Source organism: Anopheles gambiae, chromosome 3 (assembly GCF_943734735.2).
Source record: "Anopheles gambiae chromosome 3, idAnoGambNW_F1_1, whole genome shotgun sequence".
Lineage (NCBI taxonomy): Eukaryota > Metazoa > Arthropoda > Insecta > Diptera > Culicidae > Anopheles > Anopheles gambiae.
The window spans coordinates 1,243,458-1,264,120 of NC_064602.1; the positions used below are offsets into that span (position 1 = coordinate 1,243,458).

Sequence of the window (20,663 nt, forward strand, 5' to 3'; positions counted from 1 at the left end):
CTCCCAGCTTCTTCTTTGAGCCCTTCTTCCCCTACGGCGGCTGTGAATGAGCATTTACTCGCTTTAACTCGGTGACCGTGGGACCGAGGGGATCGTTCGGGACTGACGCAGCAGCAGTAAACAATTTCTTCCGATGCCGTTGGCTTTTATTAATTCATCACCACGTTGCGCTTCCCCTCTCTTCACATTTCTCTTCCCTCTGCCGTCTGCCCGCAGTCGCACCAAACTTTCTTCTCTCCCATCAGAATCATGCCACCGGTTGAAGGCCAATTACACAGCACAATTCATTGCTCCGGTCGAAATTATGATACACAAAATCAACGCCGTCAAATGCGGCGTGGGTATTGTGAGATGGGAAGAGAATGATGATGGCACAGACAGATGATGATACCGTTACCCGGTCGCGATGCTGCAATACATAAACAGCATGGACTGTTTATTCGCTACCCAACATGTCTACATGTCGAGCACTTGAAAGCTTTTATATTGCTTCTGAGAATTTTAAGCTTCTTCACTAACCCACACACACGAAAACCTCAGCGAATCGTGGTGCCAAAAATCAAAACAAACTCAACCTCCACCCAGCTCCCACACACACACACACACAGATAGCCAAAGAATTGCGTCTTCTTCTCCAGTCTGCACGCGATCCATTAATATTTATACGAATTTTAATGCCAACCAAATATTAGCATGGCAAGACGCAATTCATTCTTCCACCAACCCCGGTCGTCCGTCGTCCCCATTTGGAGGGGTTTTTTTTTACATCATCCACTCCGTTCTCTGCTGACGATGATGCAGCGGTTAGTTTAAGGTCAGAAGAAATCTACGATCGAAAGCAGCGCACATCTCTCCTCGCCAGCTGTAAACACGACCGAGGTTCATCCATTTTCGTGGCCTTTTAAGGTGTTAAGCAGCCGCAGGTGATCTTTAACGTTCGCTTTTTATGGAGCGTCCCCTAATCGCCTATCTAGCGTTTGTTTTGTTTTTTGTCAATTACTGAAGTACCTTATTGCGCAGTATATGCAAACATTAAATATCCAGACACACAAGAACACACATTGTCCTATTTTTAAGAAGAAACAAAAAAGTAATACCATCCATCAAACCCCATTCAACTCCATTTTAAGTGCCTTCTAATACGCAAAATCCCCGCTCGGTTCGCTAACGCTGTGAGTGAATGCCGTTGAGCTGCAATAAAACTGCGACTTAAATAAAATCGAACACAACAAACACAACACACACAAAATGCCATTACAAATCAAAACACACACTCACACATACTGCTGCAGCTTTTTTTTGCCCATTCACAGCACACGAAACAGCCACCGAAAAATGGTGGTGGAAAACTGTAAGTGTGGCTGTAATGAACAACCAAACGGGTTAGTTTTGCCGGTTTTTTTAATGCTCCAACCTCTGTGTGTGTGTGTGTGTGTGTGTGTTCAACACAAACTCTTTCTAAGCTACCACCACCCCCCCTAACCCACTTCCCCACCCACCCCCTAACCCACCATTCCAACAACACCAAACAACACACAAAGCAAAAGGGCAGTAAAAACAAACGGTTTCGGTTCAATAAACTATTACGCAAAGCCTTGCCCCGGTTCCCCTCTCCACACTGTGCGCGCGCGCTCTTCTACGCAAATCCGCGTGCGCCGCGCGGCCCGCCGCGCGTTCTGCGCGTCAGACATCAAATGGCATAAGCGCAGTAAAACCCACCCACCCGCCTCCTGCACCACCCCACTCGCCCTGAAAGCTGGGCGAAAGCAAGGTTGCACACACTGTGCCACACAGTGCATTGCCCGGGAACCGGTCGCAGTGTCCAGGTGGGGGAGTTTAGCTTTAAGAAGAGGCACAGGGTCTTTAAGAGCCAAACACACACACACTCACATAAAACAAATCTCATTCGAATTTGACACGACTAGCGTGTTCTGTTGCGAACCTTCACCAACGTTGTTGCGCGGTTCGTAGCCCAACTTTGGGCCGTTGTGTTTAACGGTCGCAATAGATTTCAACTCAGGGACGCCGGCGATCATTGATCTATTGATCGTTTGATGTCAGCACCGCGCAGCCTTTGGCTCTATCCATCAAAAAGGTGCAGCAAGGCGTCATGTGCCCGTTGCCAATAACAAGAAACCAGCAAAACGCATGAACACGTTTGCTTAAATCAATTTTATTTCTGCTTTGAAAAAGCGTTTCAAAACGCTCCAGTACAGTACGATAATATTATATCATATTTCCCGAAATAGATGTTACAGAAAAGATTACAGCTGCTTGCTTGCCTCCATTATGCTGTCACCAGCCGATTCATCACGATTTGATTCCAGCGTCCCATTTTTACGCCGCAAAGCTTTAGGGGCGCTCGAAAGCTCACACGTAATAGAGAAACCCTACCGCAAAGATCGCGATCGCAAACACAAACAATCGTGCTCTAACACACACACACACAGACAGACAGACGAACACACAAACGCGCAAAGGAAAGCCGCAAAGTCGTGTACTGCATTCCGTACCACCACTTTTTTGAATGAGGCCAACGCGAGAGAGAACTGAGGGGGAGGGGGGAGGCATGTGATTCGCGTTCCTCGGAAAAGCATGCTGATGGGGTAGTTGAACCTCGCAATAGATCGAACTAAAGAGATAGAGAGGACAGTGAGGGGAATGATGGAAAGATAGAGAGAGAGAGAGAGAGAGAGAGAGAGAGAGAAAGAGAGAGACAGAGAAAAAGAGAACTCGAGAAAACCCGTCATCGAGCTAGCTGAGACATGATGTGTGGTGTGGCTATAATATCCAACATTAACCACCACCACCCAAACCCTCCTCCCTCATCCCCCACTTCCCTCTCTAATAATAATAATAATAATAGTATGGCCGACCGGCGCACATGTTGGAATTGCGTAAGAGCGCCTTTGTTTTTAAAGCGCCGACACACTGTTCACTGCCCGAAAATAAATGTGAAATAATCGAATTTCGGATTGGTGATGAATATTAGGCGATATTTCGAAGACCTGTTTTGCTATTTGATTCGTTCAGAATTGATTTTAATACAAACAAAGCTCCGTAAAGCTCATATTAAAGCTGCATATATCAAGCAAATGCATTCGCTTTTCGTCTGACGCCCTGCGCTTTAGTCTAAGAACAACATCTAAATGTAATAGACCCGCACTTCCCTTCAGGCCCCTCAATTATCTCTAGTTTTTTGTTCTTTCCAATAAAAAAACAATCTTCGAATTGTAGCTTTTCATTACACTTTTAATTAAAACGCGAGCAGTCTGTACCAAACTGAGAGTCAGATGAAATCGCACAAAACCCAGGCAACGCCGTCGCACGCATCCGACATGCCCCGGTGCTTTCCCGGTCCGTCTTTCGGCGAGAGGGAGATGCGATCATCATAATCATCATCATCATCATCATCACGTGTAGTAAAGCCGTGGCAGCAAAGCGGAAAGCGCTCATAGCTCACCACACACTCCACGCGGCTGGTGGTCTGCCAACCGGAACAACAGATCGCGACTTAGGCACAAACGGAGGGACAGAAAAAGAAGCAGCAGCAGCAGAATTCGCTAAGAAAAGGGCCGCACCACCTGAAAGCTTCGGCCCCGGTGAGCAGTTGTTTCTAAATTGAACAAATGTTTACCCATTCTCTGGTGCGTTATGATGTTGGTTTAGCCGTAAAAGCAAAGCGTTTCTATTGGATTACAAATCGGGGTGTTTTTTTTTCTTTCTTCAAGACAGAGCCATCTTTTGTTCGACTAATTCCTCACACCTGAGAAGGATTGCAATCAAATGCTATTTGTCTTACAGCTTACAGTAGGACCATTGCCGTAGACGCTGCTGAACTGTTCCCAACTGTTCGGTGTAGATCGCGCAAAAGTAAGCAAATTGTTGTGGTGAATGCTTTGCAGTAGGTTTTTTACATTTTTGCCTTAAAATAGCACCACTCACTTATACACACAACCACGCGTAACCACCAGAAGGGTAAGATGTTAACTTTGCCTGTCATGGTAGCGCGATTTCCAGTTGTTGCGCATGTTAATCATCCCTCCTCCCGTTGAGCTCATTTCACCGTCGAAGGGCCCTCCTAGTAGTACCGGCCACGACTCGCTACTCGCTGCACCAAACACACCTGCCGGAATGAATGTTGCTGTGCACTATTGCGTGTTGGTCGTTTGCTAATTTCGCTGCACCGGTGTCAGGTTACGCATTTATATATGTGTGTGTGTGTGTGTGTGTGTGTGTGTGTGTGTGTGTGTGTGTTATACTTAGAACATGACTTTAAAGGTTTACCATTTTATTGCTGCACTACTGTGTGGTGGTGCATTTTATACGATTTTGGGATGCAAATGCCACTTATAAAGGAGGAAAACTCGACCACCATCTATTCTACATTGTATAACGAACATTGTATACTCGGTAGAAACGACACAACGTCCTGGACAATTCTCTCCGATATAATATGGAACATCCGTTGGTCGGTTGGTAGCACCATTTGCAAATCAAAACCACATGCTCTCCCGTCCACCGACGAACATGTACAAAAACCAATGTGCGTGTCTGTACGAGTAACAAGTGCGATTAGCCTCTGGCCTAATGATACGGTTTTACTAATTCAAGGTCAGCACGACCAGCACACGACATGCACGACCACATTTCATAACGGACAGGGGTGATGATGGTGATATCAATCAAACGCTCACACAAACCTGCAGAGCAGCAGAGTACGTGATACCAACAGGACAGTGAATTCCTATTGGAATGTGGAATCTCAACTGGAATTCTGCCGTGAGCTTTTAAAGTGGATCCAAGCACTCCATTCCAGTAGCACAACAATTCACGTTTCACACTGAATCAGAATCCTTACCGATCTTGAATGAGAAGGATACCAACGCTAGCTTTTTTCACACTCTTCATCTCAGTAAACAACTTAGGTTTTCTCTATCGCTCTCTTGCTCGTACGCATTCATGCCGCATCTCTCAGTTCGAAGGACATTTGCACGAAAGCCGAGCCTTTCTGCCTGCCAACCTTCAATTACACTGCACCTGATCCTATTGAACCGTATGTCCCGCGCACTTTGACATTTATCCAATATTTTGGTGCAAATTTTGCGCCTCCCCGCCTTTCCCCGTTCTGCACGGGTGTGTCACCTCTCTGTTGGCGATTGGTATGCTGCAAAAGTGGCCACCGTTCTTCAGGAAATCGTATGCACCAGCACGAACTTGAATCCGTCGTCCTGGACGCCACAGGCACAGGGGATACTAAATATAGAAAAGCGTGCACACACACACACTCGTGCGACCCTCACATTGCGTGTTTCTGGATTTACGTTGCGTACTTCTGTCTTGTTTGCTCCTTTGCGCAGTTCGAGATCTAACAAATCCTGCCGCGTTGTTCTTTCTTTTTCCTGCCAAAACACAGAAGGACACAGAGAGAGAGAGAGTGTGTGTGTACAAGAAATTCACCAGTAGCAGCAGTAACGTGCAGAAATGTGAAAGGTTACTGCGCATGCCTACGATTACCATTATCCTTCGGCTGGTTCTGTCCCGTCCATCCTGCGGGCCTCTCTTTCTGTCACCCATGGTTACTACCAGCCAGTAAGTGTAGTAGTAGGCGAACCTGGGGGCCGAAACAAGCTGCAAACGAAGGCCAGATTTTCGATGTAATGTGGGGAGGACAAGTGTTGGAAGATTCGTCTCCAGCAAGGACTCGCCATCTCTTTCGTTCTCTCCCTCTCTCTCGTTACATCTCTTGTAAATGCACACATTCCGCAACACACAGCGACGACCACAGAGTCGTCAGTTCTATCTCGCCTTGCTGACGTCACTGCAACTATGTGTATACCGCCGTAGCCCAGAATTTCTCTGCAGCAGCTGCTCGGCTCGGCTGTGTGTAGTAAAAAATCGACCCCTTTCATTCCGTCCCACTGTGTGGCAGCGGTTGTGAACATAGGCATCTGCATGAATGCAACTATAGATCCAGTTTTGTCGTTTTGATGCTTTTTTGTGTCCATAACTCCCCCCCACTACCTCCTGCCTACCGGATGTGTCGTTCCGAGAATGCAGTGCGCAGAGAAATGAAGGCAATATCGAATATGATTGGCAGACATTTGGAAGGTAATTGGGTTTGTAACGAAATGGCAATTACTCTCGACACTAATTGGTTTGATTTGGTTGGTACAGTAGGATGAGACGGTGATGGTATCGCTCAAAGTCAAGGACAAACGCATCATCGGGTGCTTCATCCAATTCGCTATCGCAATGCAACATTAAATTTGCAGAAGTGTGAAATATCATTTGCATATTGAGCGATAATAAAGCAGAACACAAAAAGATACTGACCTTCCGACGTTCCGATCCGTTCCACATGCTCTATAAAGATAGCACACTCTGCCACAAATGACTCCTAGCCTAGTAAGCTTATTTGAAATACACATGAGCGTTTAAAAACGACCACAAGCCGACCCGATTCATCTTGTTCCGTTTTATGTGTTTGATTGTTTCAACAAAAAGCTTAGCATGTTTACCTTCATCACGTCCTAATCGTGCCAGTGCAGATCGTAAACCATTCAACAACGATCGCAACATCATAAAACGTTTCGCCTTATTTTGATATCGTCATAAAACCAGCGATGGAAAATGGCATATATCCCAGCGATTTGCCAATGCTCCATTAAAACAAAACAAAAAACCCTTGCTACACACACACACACAAGGAGCAGCGCAAAGCGTTTCAAAAGCTCCGATGCACATAAACCTTCCCAGCACATAGGAAGCTCGCGGGTGCAGTGTAACGTGCAGTTGCTGCAGTAAGATTGTGCATTGTCAACGGAGCAAAGTTATGTCTGCATTATAATTGCACCTCGTACAAATGAACCCATTGAAAACGGAACAAAACGGCGAACAACGGCATATTTACTACGGTCTCTAAGGTAAACTCCTCTCTGTCTCTAATTAGTTATTGTGTAATGTCAAGGAAATTACATCCCCGGGTTGGTCTGCAAGCTCGTAAAACGAAAGGTAAACATTGTCGTGGTCAGGATCTCGCGGCGAATGATTTTTATATCCTTTTTTCATGTTAGAAAATCATTGGATTCCAGGTGACAGCTTTTGAAAAAGTTCTCGTGAGCGGTAAACGACCGCTCTCCATGTTGGAAAGTAACTCAATAAATCCCACTCTTTATGACACGAAGAGTATGTATATGAATACTTTTATTCTTGCCACGACGAGACGCTCCAAGTGAGGATGCGAACCTGTCCGGTCTTGTAGGAGCCGGCGCATCCATCCCATAGACCGCCAGGCCGTCCTCGGACGCTAACAGCTAATACTGTAATATATTGCTAATGTTCAATACCGAGGTTTTAAGTAAATAATAACACAAATATGGCTTTGAATTTATCCCACCAACTCGAATTGTTAGATCAAGCAAAATAACACATAACGCTGAAATCAACAACACAAATAGTAAACAATTTCCATTCATACTAATATAGTACCGTGTCTCTATCTCCTTCTCTACCTTCATCGTTCTCTCTTGTTCTCTTCCTTTGCTATTTTATCTTTAGCTTCATATAATGGCTTCCAGGCTCGAGGCCAGACAAACTTTAGATAAAAAACGATCGGTTCAACAAAAAGATAATGAATTCTTTGGGGGGAGAGGAGGGGGGTCTGGCGTGCAGCAGTAACGCAAAAGAGCTTTCTTTTCCATCATACCCTCACCCAACCCCCCCCCCCCCCCCTTCTCACGGCAACCCATTTTTTCAACCCCTTTTCTAAACATGTTCATTCTGCACGCAACAGTAATCACGGCACAACACAGTGCTGGCAAGAAAAACGCACACTTACATACTCACCCACTCACACTCAAACACACACTCACACATACAAAGAGCATTTCAATCGAAACCAAGGTCGAAATTTGGTCATACGTCGCCTACTAAAATCACCCCCCAGAGGATCTAGCTACTGGTACCCTCCCCCCCCCCCCCCCCCCAGTGACATTCCATCATCACTCCAAACCCACCTCCCTCTCCCTTGCCCACAAATTCCAAACACTTACTTATCACACTGTTGCTGCATTGCGCTGATTTGTGTAGTTTGGGGTTAGTTGTATGTATGTTGTGTTGTTTTTTTCCTTTTTCTCCCTTTCACGTTCTCTCCCTCTCTTCCTCGCGTTCTCTCTCTCTCCACCGAATGATTATTAAATTGGCCTGGGGATGATGCTTCGATGACACGATCCCCCGCTGGAACGTTTTTCCTGTTGTTGTTTTCTTCTTCTTCTTTTTTTCGGCGGTGACTAGAGCACGGTGATGGAGCCCGGGGAAACTGCAGCTTTGCTACAACACGGCAGGGACATCACGGATAACGGGGTCTCCCAAACTGAGGTGTAGGTGTGGATGGGGGGGGGTTTGCCAGATGCGAGCGTTTGTGAATGTGTGTTTATATATGTGAGTGTGTGTATGTGAGTGGGTATGTTTCGATTGGGGAAATGTAATCGTAGTACACCTCTGCTGCGCCTTTAGCAAACTTTTCACCGAATCGTCGTTTTGTTGTGTGCACAAGTTTTCTTCCCGATTTTCCACCCACCTTTCCTCGCACGCACTGCCTAATTTCACACGCCCGCACTGCACTGCATTTCACACCCCCTTTTTGTTGTTTGCAATGCGAAGGAATGGAGAATGGAGCCCGATTCTCTGCACCCAACAGCAAATCAGCTTCACCTCCTCAGTGGGGAGCAAGAGGGCGGCTCGCGAACTTTTTTGTACACGTCGCCACAGACACTTGTCTCGCAAGAAAAATGGGGGGCCCCGCGCGCACGTACAAGCGTGAAACTTTAACACACTCGAATGTTTTCCGTTTTGCTACTAGTATTACAATTATTGGCACAGGTAGTCGTCAGCAAACGTACGCGCACAACACACACCGCTTCACGGGTTCCACCTTTGCTCCCTCGTTGCTTCTTTGCTTTCTCACACATCCAGGCAGAGACATTTATCTCAACACGGCCACCATTCACCACAGCACGGAGCTGAGCCGTCGCGAGCTTTCTCGTGTGGAGCCAGCAGCCTCACTATGGTGCTTCGCAGCGCGATTTGGTGCACGATGACCTTTTTTTCCTTTCCTTCTCCTTGGATGGGAATTGACGAAAACTGAACGCCAATCATCAATCCGAACCACCAGCTCACACACACACACTTGGAGAGTTGCGCCCCAGCCCTACGCATACCGTTACATTCTCCGTCGGCTTTGGGGGGGAGTTGCACACTGGAGTTGTACAGTGGTCAGGTTTTATTTCTTTTTTCAACATTAAGTTTTGTTACTCTTTTTCATTCGTTGTTCCATTCAATCAGTTTATTTCACATTGAATATCAAGTCAACATAATTAATGATTTAATTTGAGTTCAATTATTTGGCAGCACTTTGGGCTGTTTCCAGTGAGCTACGACCGTTTTATCATATATTTAGAGGCAAACAGAAATGAGCAGTACATTGCCCCTTCCTTTCATGTGCATGAAATATGTAATTTATTTTCTTATAAAATCACAGCAATAGTTTGACCAACATGTACAACTATGCGCACCCATTGTGCTGTTTGCTGCTGTGTCAAACTTCGGTACACGTCGGATAGCAATCATCATTTTTTCCGTACACTTCGCAAAGCATCATCAACCAAGAAAATCCACACACTCCCAACGGCTGTCAAGCAAGCGTACACATTCCACAAACGCACACACACACACGCACGCATCATCATCACAGCCCTTGTAGATGTAGATGTAGAACATATTTCGCCTCTAGGAAAAAAGGGCAGCCACTCGCGCTGAAGAAGGTAAAGTTATGTTGCTTGTTATTTTCATGGGTTAATCGCTCGGAATCCACTCCAAACAGTTGAATATCCATGTGGGAACGGGCAGTACACGCAGTGCGAGTGATTTTGCCCCGCAATACCGTGCGCCAGTGTGTGAAAAGTGTGAGGAACCCCGCGATCGTGAACTCGGGATATCTAATATGGCGGCCGCCAACGAAATGCTATGCACTTTGGCACCCAGTTGATGCAGTTTTTTTCCTCTTCTTTTGCTGCTGGTGGGGGGATACCCAGTGCAAAACGCAGGCAGTGTGTATGTTGTGTGCGCTGGTGAGACACCCGCGCCAGTGTGCTAGAAACAGTGTGATGGGAATGTAACCGTGCCACTAGCAGTGAATACACTCCGGACGTTGGTCGCAAGGGAGTGGCAAACACACACACACGGGGTAGGCGATACCTGAGTGCAGTACTGTGATTTGCGAAGCTATCCAGCAGCAACAGTAGTTGCAAGTGTTATTGTTTTGGGTAGGATCATAAATATTTAAGCGATCAAAGTGCAGTGATTTCTGTCGTGTTGCGGGCTGGAATTTTCGAATTGGTTCCCCATTATGGAGTGCAGTGCGAATGAAAAAGTCATGACTGTATAATTAACAACCCACAGGGACACTCTGCGTGTGATGTGAAAAGGTGCCACCGTAATATGTTCATTAGTTGCCTTTTTCTTTTTATTGAGCCGATTTATTTCGCCCTGTATCGGAATTTATCTATCCCATTAGCATCAATTAAAATTGGAAGCAATAACTTCAATTCTTAAGCAGGGCAAGTTTGCGTAGTGTGCGGTGAGAATGGTACAAGTGGTTTTTTACGTGTACAAGTCGTCCGCATTCTCGCTCTCTTTCTCGCTTTCGCTCCTGCATAGCTTACGGCAACCATACACAAACACTCTTGCAGGAGCATGTTTCGTGTACGAGGAGAAAAAAACGTCCACCTCCACCTCTACGTGTTCAATCGCAAACAAGCAAAAAGTTATGTTGGCCCAGCGAGAGAAGAAGAAAAAAACACGCAACAACATCAATAGGGGACACGAAAAAGCAGACAAAACAAACATCACCACCACACGCACACGAACGCACGGCGTAACAAAACAAAGAAATCAAACCGATCTTCTCGCATTCTTGGGTAAAAGGGAGAGCGGCCATTCTTTGCGTGGAGACGGCCGTGTATTTCATAAGTTATGCAAAGAGAACATGATGATGGAGCGAGAGAGGAACATGCTGAACAGATAATCCAAGCAAGCGAAAGAGAGCGCAAAGGTGTTGGGTGCGTACGCGGTTGTTGTTGGCTCTCGCGGAGCATATTATGATGAAAACATAGAAACTGTATCGATACCTTTGCTGTTTGTTCCTTATTTTGATGGAGTGCCTTTCTGTCGGGTGCGAGGAACTATGTTTAATCTTGATATTTGAATCACAACTCCACGATATACAACATGCTAAATTAATTTGCATTCTTATCTTTGCTTTCAGATTCCAGTAAAGTACTCCTTCCAATATAGCAACTCTCGAAAGCCACGCACCTACGGCTAGGACGGAAGTGCGTCAGTGCTACTTGTTTGTTAGTTTAAAGTTGTGGTCGGAAAATCGTTCCCCTCCCTCCGCCGAGCGGAACGATTTATCCCGCCGTAGATCTGTGATAACATTTGTAGGTTTAAGTTTCAAATCATCCAGTCCAGCACACGGAAACCACGGATCAGTAGTGTCTGTCGATTTGTCGATTGCAACTTGACGATAGCTGGACAATTCCGTCCAACGCGAAAGGTAAATAATGAAACGAGCGATCGCTTGAAAGCGTCAAGGTCACTAACTTTCGTGTTTTGTTTTGTTTTAGGGCCTGGTGCTCCGTCCTCGCAGATTAAATAAAAACCAAAAAAGGAGTTCCTTCCATCAAAGGAACGTTTTCTTTCGTATTAAACCGGTGAAAAGCTTCCCATTTCTCCTTGCATTCACGTCGTTCACATCGCGCAAGATGCTTGTGGACAGCACAGCCCTGGGCGGCGAGACGATGATAGGAGGAATCTGAAGTGTACTAATCTGTACGTTCGTTTTGAGTTGCGTTACTGTGACCTAGCTGCAGCACACGCAGCGAACGCACTAGCGTAACACCAGCCAGTGATTCTATCCCGACCACTGCTACTTTGGTCGTCGAGATATGGAAACTATTAACCGAAGGCAACTCCAGCCGAAGGAGGAGCTGATCGAGAGCAGCACATCGTCCAGGATGACCTCGCTGGAGGTTGGAGGTGGCGAGCATCATCCGGGGGCATTTATCGAGCAGCTGGATCACAGGAAAATCGCGCCCCGCAGGCGCTACTCACTTCCCGCAAACACCCCCAAAGCCATCGAAACGATTTCCGCACCATCAACGAACGACGGCGGTGATGTTGCTGTGGCTGCTGTTGGTGGTGCTTCTAGTGACGCCGTTCAGCCATCGGATGCGACGATCCGCACTAGCCATAACGATTACGACGACGACGACGACGAAAAGCCGACCCATATTGATACTGTGACATTGAAATGTGATTTAAATGATTACCTGATTAACCTTATAGATGTTAGCTGTAGTTTAGCACGGTCGGATGGTCGAGCCGGTTTGCCACCACGGAATGCTGTACCTTCGTCCCAGGGTAGCAAGATGGTGGCTCGTGATAATATCAGTTTGAAGGGCTCGGGCCGTCGTACGCACGGCGGGCCAACCTACACGCACTTCGACGAGCTTGTGCGCTGTACCGAGCGTGAGCGCGAATGGTTGCGACGTGGCCTATCGCACCGGCTGCCCCGGCTAAGGTTGTGCGGTGGTGGTGAAGATTCCATCAACAATGGTACCAGTGCGTGGGGTACGCCGCCTGGCGCTTCCAGCAACGGAGCGCTAAGCGCATGGGGCATGTTGCCAAATCAGCAGCAGCAGCAGCAGCAGCAACACCAACAGCAACAGCCATTAGCTCCGTCCGCTTGGAGCAGCGTGAACAGCAACAGTGGCCCAGGAAGCAACAACAACAACAACCCTGGACCGAACGTCAATACTGCGAATGGCAATGGAAATGGTGCGAATGTTGTCCCGCAGCGTGGCGGAGGAGGCTCCTCCAACGCCGACCCAAATTCCAACAAAGCGAACGCTCAACCGACTTCCACCCCGAACGCTTGGAATGCCACCGTTAATCATGGGCGCCATGGTGCTAATGCAGCAGCCAATGTCGCCAACAACAACGGCAACCATCCACACGGCCATAATAATAATAATAATCAGCAACAGCAGCAGCAGCAGCAGCAACAACCGCAGCAGCAGCAACATGCAGCTAATATGGGTGCTAGCAATAATAATGGCGCCGGAAATGGAGCCGCGAAGAACCAGCTCGAGGTGCTCAGTACGATGCGCGATGCGCTGTTCAGTCAGGATGGTTGGGGCTGCCAGCATGTCAATCAGGACACGAACTGGGAGGTGCCGGGCTCACCCGAACCTCAGGGTGCTGCTGGCAATGCTGGCGCTGCTGCCGTTGCCAAGCCAGAAGGTGCTGGACCGCACGGAACCGGCCCGAACGGAAGCTGGAAGGCACAAACCATGAACAACGGTACCGAGCTGTGGGAAACCAATCTACGCAACGGTGGCGGTGGACCCCATCTCCAGCAACAGCAACAGCAGCAGCAACAACAGCAGCAGCAGCAACAACAACAAGCTCAACAGCATCTGGCACAAGCGAAGGCTGCCCCATGGGTTCCGGCGAACAATCTCGGCGGAACTTGGATGGAAGACGATGAAGCTGCCGGTGGTGCACCGGGTGGTACGGATGCGGCTGCTAGCGTATGGAATGGCAGCGCGGCTGCAATCGTCGCGGGCACGGCCGTAGGACCAGGCGTTGGTCCCGCTCCATCCTGGGGTGCTCTTAACAATGGCAATGTTGTACCGGCTCCACCGGCGGCTGCAACGGTCGCAGGGGGAATGTGGCCTACGGGTGGCAATACGCCCGCCATCACGACAGCGGGAGCCCCCAGCGCAGGATCCATGAACAATCCGCAAATGGCTGCAATCGGTGTGAAGAAAGATCTGAACGAATGGGGAGCCGGTGGCGGCGTGGGCCAAGTCGGGGCTGTTGGTTCAGGCTCGATCGGCGTCCCCGGTGCCCCGGCACAAGGCGGTTGGGGGGCAGATGCACGAGCAGCGGCGGGCGTTACGGGAGCTTTACCGTCCGTTGGCGGTGGTGCAAACGTGAACGGACCAACGGCGGGTGGCTTCAACATTGGCTCTACGCTCGGTGCGGCCGCCGATGGACTTCGTGGCGATCCACGGGGCATTTCCGGACGGCTCAATGGTGCCGCTGCCGGCAGTATGTGGGGAGCGTCAGTTCCCGACCAACGATCGATGTCTGCTGGAGCGGGCGGAGGTGCCGTTCTGCCGGGAGCGGTAAGCGCCGTTGGTGGTGGACAGCAGCAGTGGGGCGGAAACGGCAACGCAGGGCCAGCCAAGCTGCCCACAGGTGGTTGGGACGATGGCAGACCGTCCGCACTGGACGATGCGCCCTGGGGACAGGGCAATGCGGTCGGTGCTGGCGGTCCGGGAGCACTGGCCAGGCAGAACTCGGCCGGCTGGAAGGATGTATCCGATGTGATGATGCGTCCGGGGGCAGGAGCTCCCGGCGGCGGTCCTATGCAACAACGCAATCAGCAGCAGGGCGGAGGGGCAGGGCCGTTCGGTCCGGTTCCGATCCCATCCGGCGCTGGCAGCGGTGTGCGGGGCTCTCTCGGCAAGGACGGCATGTGGGGCGGTCAGGTGCAAGGCATGGTACGGAACGGTTCGTGGGAAGACTCGGTCACCGGAGGGGGCTGGGGCGATGAGAAGGGTGGTGGCTCCTGGAATATGGATCTCGGCTCGAACGGTGGTGCAGGCTGGAATAAGACGCCGGTCACCCCGAAATCTGCCGGCATTGGATGGCCCGATCCCAACGATCTGACCGGCCCCGGCATGGATTGGGGTGGGCTCGGTGGTAAGCCCTCGGTCGGTGGTGCAAACAAACCGCCCGCTGCGCTGAACAATCCGTTGGAATATATCCGCGCCAGCAAGGAGTACCGGCTGCTGTGCGAGATGGGCCACAAGAAGGAGGACGTCGAGTTTGCCCTGCGTACGACCAGCATGAACATTGACGAGGCGATGGAACTGTTGCGTCATGGGGCATCTGTGGCCGGATTATCCAGTGGATGGCGTCGCACACTGTCCGAGGATCATGCCGGGGGGCTCGGAATGGGTTTCGATGGTCCGTACTCGGGCCGCATACCACCGCTGAATCATGCGGCCAGTGGATTGTCTTACTCACAGGTAAGAGGCGAGATTGTCGTGGTAAAATGCCAAATTATCCATAAACACTCGCATTTTCTGTATCGTTTTCTATCCCCGCCAGAACAATCAACAAAACATGCTGAACAACATCCCGGGTGGTGGTCCAGTGGGTGGACTCGGCCTGGACGGTACCGGGCCGGCTAATCTCATGGCACTGAACAATCTAAAATATCTCTCGCAGGGCGCTGGTGGCGCTGGTGGCGCCACCATGGCACCCTTCAATCATAACTCTCTGCTGCCACCTGGTGGTCGCGGACCAAACCAGCAGTCCCAGGCACACCAGCAGCAGCAGCAGCAGTTGGCAGCAGCGGCAGCAGCACAACCCACCAACCAGCAGCTTCGTGTGCTGGTTCATCAGATCCAGTTGGCGGTGCAGAATGGTTTCCTAAATCATCAGATCCTCAACCAACCGCTGGCACCGCAAACATTCATCCTGTTAAACCAGTTGCTCACTCACATAAAGGTAAGCAGCAAGCGAGTGGTCCTCCAGGCGAACGTGTTGTTAGCTGACGTTTCCTTCCTTCCGTTTCAGCAAATGCAAATAACTCAAAGCAACTTGGCCCGCAGTGGTGCAACGGGCGGCGTGAGTGCCGTTCAGATGACACTGGCGATTAACAAGCATAAGTCGCAGATTGCCCAGCTCCAGCAGCAGATCGTTACCCAGCAGAGCATTTACTTGAAGCAGCAACAGCAGCAGCAACAGGGACATCAAGGATCGATGGGACCGCCGCCACCATTAATGCCGGGCGCAAACCCGAACGCTGCGCTCGGTTTGGACTTTATGCGCCAGCAGCAGCAGCAGCAGCAGCAGCACCAGCAGCAAGATCTCATGGCATTGCAAAGCACCTTCGGCGAGATGGGGCTCGGCAAGGATCCAATCATCACGTCCACCGGTAGCGTCTTCCCGCCACCGATCGTTCCCGTACAGCAGCAGCAGCAGCAGCATGCCGTCGTGTCGGCAGCTGCCGGCAACGTCGTTGTCAGTGGCAGCACTAGTCAGCAGTCTCGCTTAAACCAGTGGAAGCTTCCGTCGCTCGACAAGGATCCGACCGCTGGTAAAGATGATCTCACCGATTTTTCGCGCGCTCCCGGTCCGTCGGCGGGCAAATCAGCGCTAACCTCTACCACTACCAGCACTAATATAAGCTCTCTAGGTCTCGTGCAAGATGGGTACGTGTTGTTGCCATAGCAACGAAGCATACTGGGGAGCGAGAGAAATTGATTGGTCTTTCTTTTCTTTTCGTCTCTATGTCTACTCGATACACAGAACCTGGACTACCGGTCGTACAAATCTAGCCGATGGTTGGCCAGAGCAAACCGGTGATACCGATAGCAAAGACTGGACAACGGCCACCAACGCTGCTTCGCAGGACAGTTCCGCTTTCACAGACCTAGTACCTGAGTTTGAACCGGGCAAACCATGGAAGGTAGGTGTCCAGAATTCTCCTTCTCCCCAGGAACTGCGATTTTTATCGTCCCTTCTATTTGCAAATGCAGGGAACACAGCTTAAGATTGAAGATGATCCTAGTATTACACCGGGCAGCGTCGCCCGTTCGCCACTCTCGATTGCCACCGCCAAAGACTCCGAGCTGTTCGGTGGTGTTGTATCGGTCGCTGAGAAGGCGTCGCCTACCGTAGCCGATGGTGGAGGGCTGAATCTTACGTCTTCCGCTTGGAGTTTCAACACCGCTTCGCTAACGTCCGCAGCAAGCGGCAATGGAGGTGGCTCCGGTGGCAACAAACCGCTGGCCGGTAAATCCGTCTGGTCGGACAGTTCGGCCGGTGGCGGCAGCGGCAGCAACAACGCGGCCGCCGTTGATGTATGGTGCACTCCGATCACCAAACCATCGGCTACACGAGGCCCTCCGCCCGGTCTGGGCGGCCCGGCGGCCAATAAGAGCGGCAACGGTGGAACTGCCGCCGGTACACAGCAACAACGTGGTGCAGGATGGTCCACCGGAACATCGTGGCTTTTGCTGAAAAACTTCACTTCCCAGGTATGATATCCCCTCCCCTCTCTTGGGGACAAAATGAGTCAAACTAATGGATCTTTCTAACTCCCTTCGAACAGATCGATGCATCGACATTGCGCACGCTTTGCATGCAGCACGGTCCGATCCTTACCTTCCACTCCTATCCAGCCCACGGGCTGGCCCTGTGCCGATACGCGACACGCGAGGAAGCGGCCAAAGCTCAACAGGCGCTCAACAACTGTACACTCGGCTCGAGCACGATCAGTGCCGAATGTCCGGCCAGTGAGTCGGAGGTGCAAACGTATCTGCAGCAGCTTGGCGGTGCAGCCGCAGCTGCCAGTGTGGCGGTCAGCAGTAGCGCCTCGAGCCTAACGTCTCCGACCTGGAGACAGGAGCGTACTTCGAGCAGTTCAGGTGAGGATTTTCAATGCCGCTAGCCATTCAACACGCACGAAAAAAGCTCGTTTGTAACGTGTTCTGGGCATTTGTTTCAGGCGCCGACACCTGGGGCTCTGGATGGGCCATCGGTGGCAGCTCCGGTGCGAGTGGTGCCGGCGCAGCAGCAGCCAATCTGTGGGCACCGCTGGATGCCGGTACGGACAGTGGAACGCCAACCAGTTTGAATTCGTTCCTACCGGACAGTTTGCTCGGGCCGGAGCTAAACTAAATTCGGTCGAGCTTGAGCAGCATGATGCCGCAGCAGGAAGAGTAACGGACTTTCCTTTATTTTTGAAGACTGTTTTTTGTTTGTTTCTGTGTCGTTTTGTTTACGAGTTACATACATAGCAATATGTATAGATGGAATGGTTGCAAAGAAGCCATATTGTGGCCTATTTTGCTTCTTTTTTTTTCAAACCATCTTTTACACACTAGCGCATTATCGCACAGCTATCAATGATCGTGTATTTGGCTTTTCAAGCCATTTGGTTTGTTTTGTTTTATCACTTTATTGTGCACCAAAATAAGAACAATCTTACTTTGAATGCCTTTTCATTCCTAATCCGTCTACTTCCGATGGTGCAGCTGCGACTTTTGGCTCCGCAAAGACGCAAATATCAACCCGTGAACTACTCAATATTCAGTGCAGTGCAGTTGCACTGAACATGTTTTAATGAACCAGCAGACGACCCCGATCAAACACAAGCAGCTGAAGAGTAGCGCTGTTTACCATACGAAAACCATCCAATGGGTTAGCAAACTGTCCTGTCCATCGTCCATATTGTGGTGGACGAACTTGTAAACCGATCAAAGGCGTGGAACGAATTGTGTGCTGCACACACGTAAAAATACGAGAGCACCGGCCAGACAGGCTCAGCAGGACCCGAATGCCATCGCAAAGGAAACAACAGAGGAAACGGCAGGTCCAGAGACGGAAGGCAGAAAAGAACATATTTATTACTTTTAATATACACATCATGCGAAAAAGCGCAGCAAATGATGATCAGACGAGATGAGACGAAGGGGGAAAGGAGCAAAAATATGAACCCGTATTAGATTTACTATATTATAAAAGGTATACATAAATGTTATTGAATTATTTTTGAAATTATTTAGATATAATGCCAGAGATAAATAAAACGAAACCATCAAATATGATCTAGCGAACAGCAAATGGGGTAGGATGTGTGTAACCCCATTGTAAGGCCTCTGAATATGATGACGTTCTTCGGTTAGAAAGCCACTTGTCTACGCTTAAGAGATGGGCATTTCGGTTCTTCTAATTCTGTGAATCGGTACACTATTCGAAAATCGGTACAACTACAGATGGATTGTGTTGGTCTGAAAAGCAAGCCAATATTGGCACGGTTCTGGGTTCATTAGGTACCCTCCACTATGCTTCGTCCTTTGCTGCAGCTTTGCACACGGCGACATGCTGCGTGTACGGCCTATTGCGACTGAACTTTCTCGAGCAACCGCCACACACGAACGGATACTCGCCCGTGTGCGTCATCTCGTGCCGCTTCCGATCGCTGGTGTACATGAACCGCTTCGCACAGTACCGGCAGCCGAGCGATCGTTCCTGCGTGTGCACCTTCAGGTGTTGCTTCAGCTGCGACTGAGTTTTGTACTTCTTGTCACAGTGTGGACACACCGCGTAGTACGTGTTGGAGTGGACGCGCTCGTGGATGCGCAGGTTCGACTTCCGGTGAAACCGTACCCCGCACGTCTTGCAAACTTCGCGCTTTTCTTCGTGCAACAGTGTGTGCATCTTAAGGTTTTGGGCGCTCTTGAAGCAAGCGCCACACTTCCCGCACACGTACTTCTGTTCCGTGCTGTGCTGTTCGATTTCGTGCGTTTCAAGCTGTGCGGAGGTTCGAAAGCAGGTGTCACACGTGCCACACCGGTACCGGAGCGGTTTGTACGGTATGCTCTGGTGATAGTTACGCTTCGTACGGCAGCGGAACAGTTTGAAGCACACCTCGCACCGCACTGGCCGCGTGGGATCGTGCACCGCTTTCCGAATGGAGTGCTGCTGAACAGCATGCTTTAGCAGTGCCTCTAGCGTGGGGAAGGAGGCGAAACAATCGCAACACTTCTTTTCCGTCGCCGTGAACAGGGAAAGGCGTGTGTTTGGGCGTCCCTTGTAGGACGAACTCACTATGGTCCGTTTGAGGTGGAAAGCCGTCTGGTGTATGCGTTGATCCTCCGCGGTGGCAAATCCACGATCACAATTATCACAACGATGCTGTACGTTCGGCGCACTGTGCTGTTCGGTTGGATGGTTTAAACCGGCGTGACGTTTCAGCGCATCCTTTGTGTGAAACGTTAGCAGACAGTCCTCATGGCAACAGTAATAGCACGGACCGTTGCTGTTGTTTGTCGCTAAGCTGACCCTTTCCTCATCCTGGTCCGCGAGAGCAGAAACAATTTCCAAATCGGGCAAGTTTTCCTCACTCTGCTCACTGGTCAGATCAAGGACACACTCTGTGTCACTGGTCAGATCAAAGTGTTCTTCCAGCGACTCGACCGGATGCAGTTGGTTGTGGATTTCATCGGAATCCATTAGCAGTTCCACCACCAGCTCTTGCATCTCCACGTTCGATTCTGCCACACTTTCGGGATCGACCTGTAAGCTACACACACACACAAAAACAATTGTATTACGCTTCCCTATCCACTTCTTTCTAAAGGAATAGCTTACGGCTGCTGGGTAATGCTTCTTGACGCTCGTAGTTCTTCGTCCGATTGGCGAGCCTTCTGGATGAATGCAAAGGCTTGCTGGGCATCTTCACAGCATACTGGGCAGATAAAGGTTGGCAGTCCATCATCTTCGGCAATCTATCGAGCAAGAGGTTGCGATTTCAGAGGTTGCGAGCCATAACAACAAGGCGTAGTAGAGCATCTACGTACCTGAACCTGGGCGCAGAATTGTATAATTTCGGCCAGTGTGATGCCACCGGTCTCCTCGAACAGATAGTAAGCATTGCTCAGCGCGTCCAAACAAACACGACACTGAAGACTCATCGTAAAAAGTGTGCCGTTTCCGTACGAAAAAAACGGGGG

The 20,663-nt window shown here is 49.8% G+C and overlaps 3 protein-coding genes across 4 annotated transcripts in view; 1 reads left to right on the forward strand and 2 right to left on the reverse strand.

Moving 5' to 3' along the window:
* LOC1278159 (protein Gawky) overlaps positions 1-9,256 on the reverse strand; it is a 35,747-nt gene extending 26,491 nt beyond the window's left edge. The window contains exon 1 of the mRNA XM_061660581.1: positions 8,055-9,256. The gene's annotated coding sequence lies outside the window, so the exon portion shown is untranslated. The remainder of the gene's footprint in view (positions 1-8,054) is intronic.
* A 442-nt stretch (positions 9,257-9,698) lies between these two features.
* Positions 9,699-18,771, forward strand: LOC4578174 (protein Gawky). 2 transcript variants are annotated; one of them, XM_061660578.1, is made up of 9 exons: positions 9,699-9,824; positions 11,327-11,617; positions 11,688-15,164; positions 15,247-15,648; positions 15,718-16,355; positions 16,453-16,612; positions 16,683-17,183; positions 17,258-17,573; positions 17,654-18,771. In XM_061660578.1, exons 3-9 carry the CDS (start codon positions 12,009-12,011, stop codon positions 17,824-17,826), a joined length of 5,346 nt encoding a protein of 1,781 aa, XP_061516562.1. In that variant the 5' UTR covers positions 9,699-9,824; positions 11,327-11,617; positions 11,688-12,008; the 3' UTR covers positions 17,827-18,771. The 2 variants fall into 2 exon arrangements, with proteins under 2 accessions (XP_061516562.1, XP_061516563.1); XM_061660579.1 differs by lacking the exon at positions 9,699-9,824 and adding an exon at positions 10,233-10,325.
* LOC1278156 (zinc finger protein 883) lies at positions 18,522-20,660 on the reverse strand. Its single transcript, XM_061660606.1, has 3 exons — positions 20,511-20,660; positions 20,302-20,438; positions 18,522-20,233 (listed from the first exon to the last, which is right to left on the reverse strand). The coding sequence occupies exons 1-3, from the start codon at positions 20,622-20,624 to the stop codon at positions 18,991-18,993; spliced, it is 1,494 nt and encodes a 497-aa protein (XP_061516590.1). The 5' UTR covers positions 20,625-20,660; the 3' UTR covers positions 18,522-18,990.
* Positions 20,661-20,663: the final 3 nt, after the last annotated feature.

Coding starts and splice junctions, on each gene's coding strand:
- LOC4578174 (XM_061660578.1), top strand. CDS start 12,009: ATGGAAACTATTAACCGAAGGCAACTCCAGCCGAAGGAGGAGCTGATC. Junction 15,165..15,246: donor GTGGATTGTCTTACTCACAG/GTAAGAGGCGAG, acceptor TATCCCCGCCAG/AACAATCAACAAAACATGCT. Junction 17,574..17,653: donor GCGTACTTCGAGCAGTTCAG/GTGAGGATTTTC, acceptor CATTTGTTTCAG/GCGCCGACACCTGGGGCTCT.
- LOC1278156 (XM_061660606.1), bottom strand. CDS start 20,624: ATGAGTCTTCAGTGTCGTGTTTGTTTGGACGCGCTGAGCAATGCTTAC. Junction 20,439..20,510: donor AATTCTGCGCCCAGGTTCAG/GTACGTAGATGC, acceptor CTTGCTCGATAG/ATTGCCGAAGATGATGGACT. Junction 20,234..20,301: donor AGAAGCATTACCCAGCAGCC/GTAAGCTATTCC, acceptor GTGTGTGTGTAG/CTTACAGGTCGATCCCGAAA.